This window comes from Marmota monax, unplaced genomic scaffold (genome assembly GCF_021218885.2).
Source record: "Marmota monax isolate L192 unplaced genomic scaffold, Marmota_monax_Labrador192_F-V1.1 WCK01_AAM20220418_F8-fsc00215, whole genome shotgun sequence".
NCBI lineage: Eukaryota > Metazoa > Chordata > Mammalia > Rodentia > Sciuridae > Marmota > Marmota monax.
In genome coordinates, this window is record NW_026695214.1 from 580,089 (window position 1) to 592,969 (window position 12,881).

General features: G+C 47.4%; 2 protein-coding genes across 2 annotated transcripts; one reads left to right on the forward strand and one right to left on the reverse strand.

The window, feature by feature from the left end:
* The first annotated feature begins 4,806 nt into the window (after nt 1–4,806).
* LOC124084084 (protein phosphatase inhibitor 2) lies at nt 4,807–7,990 on the forward strand. Its single transcript, XM_046431042.2, has one exon. The coding sequence runs from the start codon at nt 5,081–5,083 to the stop codon at nt 5,693–5,695; it is 615 nt and encodes a 204-aa protein (XP_046286998.1). The 5' UTR covers nt 4,807–5,080; the 3' UTR covers nt 5,696–7,990.
* Nucleotides 7,991–8,455: 465 nt separating this feature from the next.
* On the reverse strand, nt 8,456–11,784 carry Znf134 (zinc finger protein 134). The gene is made up of 2 exons (XM_046431040.2): nt 11,543–11,784; nt 8,456–10,246 (listed from the first exon to the last, which is right to left on the reverse strand). The coding sequence occupies exon 2, from the start codon at nt 9,784–9,786 to the stop codon at nt 9,022–9,024; it is 765 nt and encodes a 254-aa protein (XP_046286996.1). The 5' UTR covers nt 9,787–10,246; nt 11,543–11,784; the 3' UTR covers nt 8,456–9,021.
* Nucleotides 11,785–12,881: the final 1,097 nt, after the last annotated feature.

Here is a 12,881-nt window from a genome sequence, read left to right on the forward strand (position 1 = left end):
GACCCGTGTTGAGCTTAGGAGGAGATCACACCTGTTGGGACACCTGATGTGACAAAAGGGGTCCTTCAGAGAAAGAGGTGGGGCGACTTTTCAAAGTACTCTTCTAGGTCAACGAGGCCATTACGGGACAGTGTGACAGACCCCCATCTTAGCCCGCGGGAGCTGGGCCCTGCGTGAACCACAGACCCTGCTCTCAGGTGTGCGGACCAGAGTCCAAGATCACCACCGCAGTCCAGCGTGGGTTGGGGCGTGTCCTCGGGTGACAGGGGAGCAAACATTTTAGGACACTGGTCTCATGAGGGTGGAGCCCACAGACCTAAGCATGAGTGTGACGGAGACGCAAATGTGACATCTATAGTGAAAGAACACTGACCACGGGGAGTGACCTTCACAGCGCAGGCTCGGGGAAGGGTCCTTACCTGAGAGCGCACTGCAGCCGCCAGGGAAGGGTCGTCCTCAGTGGGCAACCATCCTGGTTCCTCTGGGTCTGGGAGGAGACTGACTGCCAGGAGGGGGACACCCAGGGGTGCACACCCGTCTCAGCTCTGGGAACGCTCACTTGAATTGTGCATTTTATGGTGTCTGAGTTTTATATAAAAGTGGACTGTGAAGAGACACTGAATTCTAAGATACCAACACCAAATGACCTGAGAGTGTGCTGACTCGATGTGCCTTGAAATGAAGGCAAAGCCAGGTGGGTTTATGACCCCCGGACCTTGTCTGTCACAGCAGCAAGCGTCCCACCGACTCTGGCAGCTGTTGGACTCAAATACTTCAAATACTGGAAAACAAATGCTCAAATACTGGAAAATAAAGGACACAATTTTTTTCTTAAATTTTCTCCTGGTGGCCAGAGAGAGGTGGTTCGGCACTGTCTGCATCTCAAGTGGCCTCCAGAGGCACAGGAGAGACCCCACGATTCTCTTTTTAACACAGCATTTACCAGGTTTCCCTGTAGCTTCTTTATAGTGTGTAAGTCCCCAGTGTGTAGTTAGAATCCCCGCCCCTGGCCAGACACTTCCTGTGTGATGGAATCGGGACACTGTCTTGTGGGCTCTGCTTAGTCGGGGGCACAGTAAAGGCCTGAGACTCACCGGGCTGTTGCACATCTCGCCTGTTTCCATAGCTGTGAGGATCCTACGGCAACTTGTCAACCATTCTCCTGCCGTTGAGCTCTCCGGCTGCTTCCGGCTGGGGAGCCACAACAATGCTACTGTCGAGCACCGTTGGTCTCCCTGACAAGTTCTTGTCCCTGTTCTGATTCACATGGGGAAGTCTCTGTCTAGGCCAGGGATTCTCAAGACTCTTGGTGCCAGGCAGTCATCTCACCACCCCTGCTCAGCTGGGACAGTCCCTAAGCCTGGCGTCCACGGACAAGATCCAAACCAGCGAATCCCCAGCCTGCGGCCAACCTGGCTGCTCCCCTGCCTTGCCTGCTGCGCTCCTTCCCACCCAGGAAGGCTGTCCCCGCTTCCTCTGCTCCAGTGCCTTCCTCGCAGGGCCCCCGAGGCTGCCTGGGCTTTCTTGCTGGGATCTGTGCACACAGAACTTCCTCACAGCTATTTCTGTGTCTACAGTCTTACCTGATTAGAGCAAACCCTGACCAGGTGAACACTAGACAAGCACTCCACCACTGACCAGAGAACCGTGGACACAGCACCCCCAAGGTGGAAGAGAAAGGCGCTCACTTCCAGGGGCAGGCCCCTCGGTCAGGCAGCTGGCTGCCCTCTGAACTCAGGCCTCTCACGGCAGAAGAATTTCCATTAATGATGCCAAAGCCTTTGTGGGAGAAAAGTCATTGTCCTATGGAAAACCCATGTAGATGGAGTGAAAACGGGGGATATTGATCTTTTTTTCCTAAATAGCAGTTTAGTATCAAAGGCACTTCTGTTTTTATTATGATAACTTTTATATCCACAGTATGATTAAATACACAATGCAATTTCTAAAAGAATGTATCCAGCTAAAATTGCCCCAGTTTAACAGATTTCCCCCCTTTTGTTAGTCTTTATTGCTCATGTGCAAGCACTCACATGGCACTGCACCCCACTTTTCCACTGAAATCACATTATGAACAGCATGCTCCACACACCCGTCGCATGGAGCCAAACTGTGTACTGCTTCTGAGTTCATGATTTTAAATGCTGTCAATAGGACAATTTTCACTTCTAGCTTGTTTATACTTCCAACCAATCTCAGAGATACACTTCCGAAAGTTGTATTTTAAAAAAAAAATCAAACCAAAACACAAGTAGCCTCAGTGCCTAGATACAGACTGTTCTGCGTGCTTCCATTCATCTTCTGTTGTCCACAGAACATCATCAATGGATTTGTCCAAGATGTAAGATCTCACAAGTTTGATATTAATAAAACCAAGATTCAGAAAATATAAAGTACCCACTTATGTGTGTTGTATACACAATAATTCAATCTAGTTTGGGTGATTTTTTTTTGCACCAGGGTTTGAACTTAGGGCACTCAACCACTGAGCCACATCCCCAGCCCAATTTTTTATATTATTTACACACAGAGTCTCACTGAATTGTTTAGCGCCTCACCATTGCTAAGGCTGACTTTGAATTTACGATCCTCTTGCCTCAGCCTCCTGAGCCACAGGGATTACAGACGTGTGCCAGCTGTGGGCTTAGTTTTGGTGATTTTTAATATAATCATCTAAAGAATAGCAAGAACCAGGCGCTATGGCCAAACCTATAACCCCAGTGACTTGGGAGGCCCAGGCAGGAGGATTGCAAGTTCAAGGCCAGCCTCAGCAACTTAGTGAAGCCGTGTCTCAAAATAAAAAATAAAAGTGTTGGGGATTTGGCTCAGTGTAGAGTGCCCCTGGGTTCAGTCATCAGTATTGGGGGAAAAAAAAGAAGGGCAAGAAATTGATCATAAAAAATAAGAAGAGCAGTATATCTGGGGAACAGAAATGGGTAGATGGGGATCACACAAAATCATAAAACACGTCCTTCTTTGGGCAGGAGCTGGTAAATAAATTAGTTTTATTTTACTATTAATCTACATACATTATTTATAATTTTAATGTTACCTGGAAGTGTGGCCAGTTCAAATGAAGCATTGGTCATTAAACTGAATTTAAGCAGCCACAGTAAACTTGAGGCTGATGCATGGCACAGCACTGTCACGTGGCTCATGTTTTCCTGTATTTATAGGAAAAGTGATTTCGGAAATGCCATCAGAAAAGCAGCTGTTGTAGGGCTGGGGACTAGCTCAGTGGTAGAGTGCTTGTCCAGCGTTCACCAGGGTCTGGGTTCCATCCCCAGCACCACAAACAGAACGCATGTGTTCTAAGAGAACGCACCACGAAGGGGAGCGACATGCGACATACAAAAGTAAAACGCAGGGAGAAGTCAGCCTCATAGCACCAGCACGAGGAAGCAGAGCATCGAAAGGAAGGAAACTCGGCATGAATTGAAAACCTTACTGAAGCGGTGCCTCCCAAGAGGGCTCCACAGGACAGGGCAGGTGGCAGGACAGGGCAAGTGGCAGCGGTGGGCTCTGCCAGGGCTCCTGGGGGGAAGGGCCGGCAGGAGCACGCGCTTTGCCGCCCCACGAGGCTTGGCCACCTGCTCCTGCACCTGGCTGGCCCTGCTGTCCAGGCGCTCCTGTCTGGGGAGTCCCTCGCGCCCTGCGGAGCTATCCCGCATCTCCAGTCCTGCCACCAGGAGTGCGAGGCTCACCCCAAAGATGGCCTGCACCTGTCCTTCCTCAGACCCGCATCCCTGCTTCTTTTCGTGTGTGGACCTCCACCAGGGCTCCAGGTTCTGGCCCAAAACCTGGCCAGTTCTCTAGGCCTGGACCCTGCCTGGTTCAAATTCTTAGCAGGAGCGAGCATTGTGACGTCACTCTATCACTTTAGCTGCTATAACCAGGCAACCTGAGGTTCATTTACTGTCGCATAGGGATGGCCTTGGAGCCATGGGCAGAGCCCAACTCCTGGGCAGAGACAGGCCTCCTAGAGGTCTCCCCAGGTCAAGGGGCCCAGTGCGGCTCTGTCCTGCTCTGGCTGCCTGGCATCCGCTGTCCATCTCTGCCCCGGAGCCGCTTCTCCAGACCAGTTTGTAGTGATCCTGGGCAGCTGGTGTGGGCCAGCCCCAGGTATTTCTTAGCAACATGTGCCATCTACCCTGATTCTACAGAACAGGGGCCAGAATGGGGAAGGGCACCTGGGAATGAGTCACCTAGGCAGGAAGCAGCATGTGGGAGGTACACGGGGCCTTCAAAGTATGGAACTCAGGAGGGTGGGTGGCCTGGGGCGGCAGGGTCTCCATGCAATGTGTACGGGGCTCTGTCAGGAAGTACCCAGTCAGGTAAAGGTCAGGGTGGCAGGGTGTTGCACTGGACAGTCGGAACACTGAAGGCAGACTCCTGCTGCCACTCCTGCTTGTCCCCTCCTGTCCCTCACCCACTTCTGACTGTGGCAGAGGAGCCCACTCAAGCTCTTACCACCGCTCAGGCAGAGGTGGCTCTTGGGCTTCCCATTTCTCTTCCGCACGTCCTTGTTCATCCAAGCTCATGGCTGGGCTGCTATGTCCAGTGCTTTTCTAACTGACTGATGCTCCTGTTCTCCTATCCAAGTCTACATGTGGCACCTGCGTAAGTTATGTACAGGTATCCTGGGTGGCAATGGCTGTTTGGAAGACCTGAAGTGCTTCAGGGAGTAAAGAACACAGCACTAACTTCAATGCAAATGACACACGAGGGACATCAGCCATCAGTGGAATGTGGAAGAATTACCCAAGAACCACTAAGAGGAGGAAATAAAGACCAAAAGGGGGCGTCGCTCCCCGGCTGGGGCAGTAGGCCGGCCTCTCTTCGCGGTCGGTAGGTAAAGTGCCGGCGGCGGAGGGTCACCAGCCGCGCGGCGTTGGCTGGGGCGTTGGGGTCGTTGTGTCTTGACAGCGACGCTGGTAGTCTTTTCTGCGACAGCGGGAGCGGCCGCGTTAGCCCTAAACGGGCTTCGCGGCTGTCTGGCGAGTCTCTGCTAGCGCCCGACCTTCTTTTCCCGGACCCTACGCCAGCAGCGACCCTGAGCCGACACCCGGAAAGACCGGTAATGGCGGCCTCGACGGCCTCGCACCGGCCCATCAAGGGGATCCTGAAGAACAAGACGTCTACGACTTCATCGGTGGTGGCCTCGGCGGAGCAGCCCCACCGGAGCGTTGAAGAGGAGCTGAGTAAAAAATCCCAGAAGTGGGATGAAATGAACATCTTGGCAACATATCATCCAGCAGACAAAGACTATGGTTTAATGAAAATAGATGAACCAAGCACTCCTTACCACAGTATGATAGGTGAGGATGAAGATGCATATAGTGATTCAGAAACCACTGAAGCTATGTCTCCAGATGTCTTAGCTAAGAAATTATCTGCTGCTGAAGGCTCAGAACCAAAGTATCAGTCTCGGGAACACGAAAGCAGTGGAGAGGAGGATAGTGAACTCACACCTGAAGAACAAGAAAAAAAGCGACAATTTGAAATGAAGAGGAAGCTTCACTACAATGAAGGACTGAATATTAAATTAGCTAGACAACTGATTTCAAAAGATCTACATGACGATGAAGATGAAGAAATGTTAGAGACTGCAGATGGAGAAAGCATGAATATTGAAGAATCAAATCAAGGATCTACTACAAATGACCAACAGCAAAACAAATCACAAAATTCATAGAAGAGATTTGTTCAACATTGCAGTTGTTTGTCAAATACAAACCCTTTTACTATAATACACTGCTTCTTGTTCTCCACAACTCATGACTTAAGTACCAAAATGCATACCAGTTATTATATATTGCCAAGAATTAAATGATAACCTTAGAGACTGATTAGACTGAAAATGCCTAATTAATGCATATATTCTTGTGCCTCGTACTTCACCACAAATACAGTGTAATGTCATCAGTCCTAAACTGCTTTAGTTTTGTAAGAACACTAGTTAATTTGTATAAGATATTGTAGAGCTTTTTATGCTTTAGAGGTTAAACAGCGTCTTTGGGGGGGAGGGTGACTAATTTATTTTCATCACTACTAGATGTGATACCTCTTATAAAAAGTTTGTTGGGTTTTTTGTTTATTTTTAACAAAAGTTGATTGGAACAAGAAGATATATAGGTTGATATATATTCAGGCTGAAAGATATTTTAACAGTTGTCTTCAACTTGATTTTTCTGTTTGAGAAAGTTTATAAGTATTATTGATGCATATTCTGGCCTACTCTCTTTAAAATTCCTGTTGAGTTTCTTTGTGTTTACAAGGAAAAGATTGAATTTTTTCTCCTCAGAACTAGCTTTTTTTGACAAATAAACTATCAGGTTAAACTTGCACTAATGTCTGCTCTAACTGCTTGTTTTGGTACACTAAGCAGACCAGATCAGTTTTTTTTTTTTTCCAATAAATATAATTATAGTCATCAGTATTCCCTTTACATATCTGTCTTAACTTTCTGCTTTCGTTTTCTCCTCCTTTCTACACATACGCATACGATTGTAAGGATCACAGAGTTGCTACAATAATGACATTCTTATTTTGGCCATTAGTGTTTAATAGTTCTTCTGATAGATGAAGAAGATCAGTTGAGTAGCAACAATACTATAGGCAGGAAATAAAATTCAACTGCTCAGTTTCTACACCTCTCTTATTTATAGTGTGGTAATTAAATTGCTATTATTAGTTCATTTGACTTAATTAGACGTTAGAAAACAATTGAGGCTTTTTTGCATGATGAGAGAATTGTATGTAACCAGTGATATAATTGTTCCTGAATGTACAGACAGAATTAAGCCTGAACATTTTTTATTTAAAAAATTTTAAATAGTTCCTGATTTAAGGGAATATGATAATGTATACTATGATAAATGTACTTTATTCTTCTAACACAGTAGGAATTATTTGGTTTTTGTTTGGTTCTGAAATGAAGTGCAGTTCTTGTGTATCTTGATTTAGTGATGGTTTCATTTCTAGTCAATTATTTATATCTTAATTTTTTGTTAGTACCAAAAGAATCCATTATCTGAATAGACTTTTAAAACAATTTCTGTATATTATATATATATATATATATATATATATATATATATATATATATATATGAAATGGCTTTTATTGAACAGCTTATCTTCCACTTGCAGGTTTATATCAGTATGTTGAAGTAAATAAAAAGTGGGAGGATTCTTTGCTGTTAGAAGAATGTGCTTATTATTTTGAATGTCATGGAATCTAATCAAAGTACCTCTGAAATATAGTGTGGTATTTTAATCATTTTAGCTAGTAATACCACTGATTTATCAGCAAAACAATGTTTATCTCTGTTTTGTGTTTAGTCTATACACAAGTGTGTACGTATGTTCATACACCCAGACCTCTGTTTTTGGCTTCCTCTTTTTCAGTTCTTAGAAAGTATTCACATACTCCTACAATTAGCTGCTGTACAGTGAAGAAAAATTAAGACTTTTTAACAACTGATTCTTTTTTTTTTTTCCCTACAAACCATTTATTGAAACTTAAAACTTATTTCTAGTTTCAGAGAGTAGATAATTATCTCATAGGAGTAAGACTTGCCAGATAGCATGGTTGATAAGATTTTAGATAGTCAAACACTACTAATAAAAATGTTTTTGTCAAATTATGAGTTCCTAATTGACCTGGTATTGGATAAGCAAAAAATGAAACTTTGTGGAGTATAGCTCAGGGGTACCTTTCTGGCATGTATGAGGCCCTGGGTCTGATTCCCCCATATTGCAAAAAAATTAAATTTTTTAAAAAGTAAAGCTTAGAAAGTAATCTGTATTTAGTTTTAGCCAAGGTAGATTCTACTCTCAGCCTTATTTCTTCTGATAAACTCTTTAGTATCAACTAGTGTGTTTATTCATTTTTCAAAGTTCAGAAATGGTTTCTTAAAGTGGGTGCTACTTAAAATCCCAGCAACTTATCAAGACCCTGTCTCAAAATAAAAATGGCCTGTAATGTAGCTCACTGATTGAGTGCCTCTGTGTTAAATCCCAGGACCACGTGGTGGGGAAAATGTTTTTTTTAAATCTAAGACTTAGTAGTATAACGTGATTATTAAAATAAAGAATCAGTTGAAGATTAAAGCAAAAAAAAAAAAAAAAAAAAAAGACCAAAAGGATTGAACTGATACAGGGAACAAAATAAGTAAGGGTCTTTTCCCTACAGAGAGAAACTGGACACCAGAAAATAAAACTGTCCCAATCTGCAAGTGTCCCTTTGTTACAAACCCATATTTAGAAGTTCATCCCATGGAAAAACCAATCTCCGAGAAACATGAATTGGGAAGAATTAACATCAAAGCTGAACGGAGAACTATTCTCCACCCACACCTTGTCCCACAAAAAGCTGGAGGTCCCCACACAGGCAGGGCCTAATTCTGTTCTCAATCCATTCTAGAAAATGAAAAGACCCCCAACGTTAAAGGTGGCTTAAATTATAAGGCCTTTATTATTACAAACCAGAGCAACATGAGGAGGTACTTTTCCAGGCTAGGTGACTTGGGAGGCTGAAAACATCCATTGAAATTTCAAGTAAAAGCTGGGCACAGTGACATGTGCTTGTGATCCCAATTACTTGAGGGCTGAGGCCGCAGAACCATTTGAGCCCATGAGTTCAAGGCCAGATTTTATGTAAGATCAACAATGTCCATCATGAAAGAAAACATCTGAAAGCCACCAGAGATGGGTCATATTCACACCCACTCCAATCACACAAAAGGGAATGAGGACCCTCTGAACTCAGATGTCCCATGGCTCACCCTGGGCATTGGAGAGAGTACAAGTGCTACTGTCCCTGAAGATGTTGGGTAACTAAGCTGGAGAAGTTGAGATGAGTTCAGGCATGAGTTTTGGCAGAAACTTGAGGTGGTCAGGAAGTGCAACACAGAACTGGAAAGCCGCAGAATACCTGGCAAACAAGGTATGTCCCTGTGTGAATGTTCATGTGAGGCCTGACATCTCACTGACGAATCCTGCTGTGTGAACAGCTCAGCTAAAGCCGGCCTGCAGCATGTATTTTCTGGTGCCGAATGAGGTGGGAGCTTAAGCTGTAGGCCTTCCCACACTCACTGCACTCATAGGGCCTTTCTCCTGTGTGCACTTTCTGATGCCGAACTAGGTGGGAGGTCCTGATGAAGTCTTTCCCACATTTACTGCACACAAAAGGCCTTTCCCCTGTGTGAACCCTCTGGTGTGCAATAAAGTCAGAGCTTCGACTAAAGAACTTGCCACACTCAGTGCACTCAAAAGGCTTAGTCTCAGTGTGAATTCGCTGATGTTTAATAAGAGTGTATTTGTGGCCAAAGGATTTCCCACAATCACTGCAATCATAAGGATTTTCCCCTGTATGGATGCTTTCATGCTGAACAAGTGTGGATTTGTGTCTGAAGACTTTCCCACAATCATTGCACTTGTAAGGCCTTGCTCCGTTGTGCACTCTCTGGTGTACAATTAGGTTAGAGTGATGGCTAAAGTATTTTCCACATTCACCACACTTATAAGGCATTTCTCCTGTGTGGATTCTCTTGTGCTGAGTAAGATTGTCTTTTCGACTAAAGGCTTTCCCACACTCACTGCACTCATACGGTCTTTCTCCAGTGTGGATCCTCTGGTGCTGGACCAGTGTAGCTTTCCGACTAAAGGCTTTCCCACACTCGCTGCACTCATAAGGCTTCTCCCCACTGTGGATCCTCTGGTGCTGGACCAGTGTATCTTTGCGACTGAAAGCTTTCCCACATTCACTGCACTTGTAATGCATTTGTCCAACATGCAGGATCTCCCTGCTTGCAGTTCTCTGGGCTGTCTTCCTCTTGTTATGGGTGACCTTTTGTTGGCAACGGCCCAAGCTAGCCTGGAAGTTCTTCTGCTCCACCTCACATTTAAAGGGGTTTTCTAATAAGTGAGCTCTTCACAAACTCTGCAGTTTTTCACCAATGAAGTCTTGCCTTCATCTCTTTGTGAAGGTTTCTCTACACTGTAATGCTTTAAGTTCCAGTTAAAGTCTGTAATGAACGACAACTGTCTCCCATATACCCCACATGTGTAAGTCTGAAGTCCACAGTGTGTTCCTTCCAGGAACAAAATATGTTTCAAGATGGGGCCACATAAATCACAAGGGTGAGCTGCTTGCGTGGCTGCACCTAGTAGATGTAGAAGTACTACCATGCAATACTCCTACAGAAATGCTCTGCTTCCATCCTTCACTCTGCACCAACACCCTGAAAGCAGAAAAATACTGCTGACACACAAGATGACTTTGGTAGAGGGGGCAATCCATCACAACTGTGAGTCTAGTACACTCAGGGTTAAGTCTATGGTACTATTGGCTGGATGGGGCTCAGATTTGAAAGTCTGCTGTACAGGGACCTAAAGTTTACAGAATGGAGAAGGCCTCACAAGGGACAAAGACACTACGACGTAGCACAGGCAGAAAAGGTCAGCAGGCTACAACCTCATCCTCTGCAAATGGCTTTTAGCAAGGCCTTGGCTGGCTGTTGGTGACAGATAAACACTATGCAGAAATGCATGTCTCTGCCCAGGAAATCTATTAAAAACAAAGGATGGGGGTGCAAGGACTACTGAAGGGTATCTGCACATCTCATTCGTTCATGTATGTTGGAAAGTACTGCAGAGAGAGGGGTAGAAACAGCCCTGGGTCTGAAACAAGAAATGACAAGTGTCCAGAACAGGGAGGCAAAGACTGAAATGAGGCATGGCCTCTGGCTTTGGAATCAAATCATGGCAAATTCCTGGTACCAACAGAACACAGCACGGAAGTCGTGCCTTCCCCACCAGGGAACCACCAGTGTCCGTCCAGGCCTCTCCTGCTGTGGGAGCGTCATAACCTCTGAGGAACCCAGGGTTCCCTCTCTCATTACAGTCAGCAACCACAAAGGATCTGGAAGATTCCAGTCACCGGGGGAAGATGGGACAGGGAACTCAAAGCACTGGCTCTGAGTAGCCCGCCAAAGAAACGAACATAACAGAATAAAAAAAAGTCTTGCTGGTACTGCCGGGAGGGTCCACAAATGGCGGCATGACACAGGTGGACCCAAGAAAGGTCAACTAGACAAAGGTGGCAGACGCTGGAGCCCAGAGGTGTCAAGCCAGGAGACTCGCCAAGGACTGGTGGGATGCACTGGGCGGACCGCCTGACCCCCAGCCCCCCTGGAGCAGCTGCAGAGGAGTTAGGGAGCGCAGGGAGCGGGGAGACCAGAAACCCCGCTGGGAAGTGGCACCCGAGAACCCAGGCGAGGGGCTCGGGGCGAAGGGCGGTGCCCACAGCGCAGGCCCCGGCGAGGCCGCCGCGGCACCAGCGTCCTCACCGCCCTCCCCAAGTCGGATCCCCGGGGCGGCAGCCTCGCCGCGGGCCGGCGGCTCCACCCTCCGGCCCGACACCCCGCGCCCGCCTGGGCCGCGTCGCCCCCGGGTGCGCCACAAGGGCGCGGGGGACCGGCTCGCTCCGAGGGCACAGCAAACCCGCAACGCCCGACCAGCCACCGTCCGCTGCTCACCCGTGAGTTCGCGCCCGCGGCTCCTCGCCCCACGCCCGGCCGCGCTCCGGCCCGGCGCTCCGCCCGCGAGCCGTGGTGAGGGGAGCGCAGCACCCACCCACTCTGCGGCGGGGACAGCGTCCCCCTCCTAGTCTCCCGGCGTCCGTCAGCGCGGAACCGACCCGGCGCTGCAGAGCCCCGCCTCCCACGGTCCCGCAGCGCGCCCCACAAAATGTCCGCGAGGAAGATGCCGGATGTCCCGCCCACACGCCCCACGCACGCACGGAAGTGACTTTAACAGCACCGGCGCCGCAGCGTCTCCTGGGTAATGTAGTCTCCAGAAAGTGAGCGTCCCCAGAGACGCCGGGCGGGGCGGGGCCTCGCTGCTATTAAAGGGCCCACACCCCGAAAGCACCCAGTGCTTCCAGCCAGGATCCCAGAAATGCCGGGAGGCAAATTCTTTCAGATGTTCCCCAAATGGGCATGCCACAGCAAATGTGACTCGGAGTCCATTCACAGTCCATCCGTGTTTTTGTGGAAATATGCGAAGAGGAAAGCTTTAAGTCATGTTGTTACCTTCAGCGGTGAGAGGAGTGTTCCCAGACAGGGCCATAAAGTGGAAGAAGGGGCTGCAGACCGCCACCTTGGGGAGACTTCGTGCCCCCGAATGGACTAAAGTGTAGCTCTTCCACTGGTTCCTCGGAGAAGGCTCACCATAGGGAAGGGGCCACTGGGCTACCCTGGAGCGGGGGTGGAGGAGGGCCTTTCCTGTCTGTAGAGTCAGGAGGCTGATCCACCAAGGGGGCAGCTTTCACCCAAAAGCTGATTCCCAGCCTGCGGTACAGGCCTGTCCGCAAAAAAGGGGACAATGATTAGCCCCTGTGCCTGGACAGGCTGACAAGGCCCTAGAGGCCGCACGTTTCAGAGCTGAGGTGTGAACCTGGAAGTGCAGTTGGGGAATGCCATACTCTCATTTGTTTGCTGGGAGGTGATTCTTGACTCATCTGCAATTACAGGGACAGTATTTGAATTGAAAGTTGAGATTACTTAAGGAGAAGAGGAAGAGATTTGTGAATTGTTTAAATTACTAAAAGTTCATCTTAATTCCACAGCTTTCACAGATACATGCAGAAATGCCTCTAGTTAAATGAATATGTGATAGGTGAGAACAGTTAAGATGTCTGCAAAATCTTGTTATGGCCAGGCTATATGGGCAATGACCAAACAGACTCCATTTTACCCTGAGACTCCATATCATGTAAGATAATGCTTCTCCCATGGGAAAGCCCCGCCTCTGTACCCATTACTAATTGCCTAGCATAGCATACTTAGCAACACAAAATAGCAATTCTTATACAAT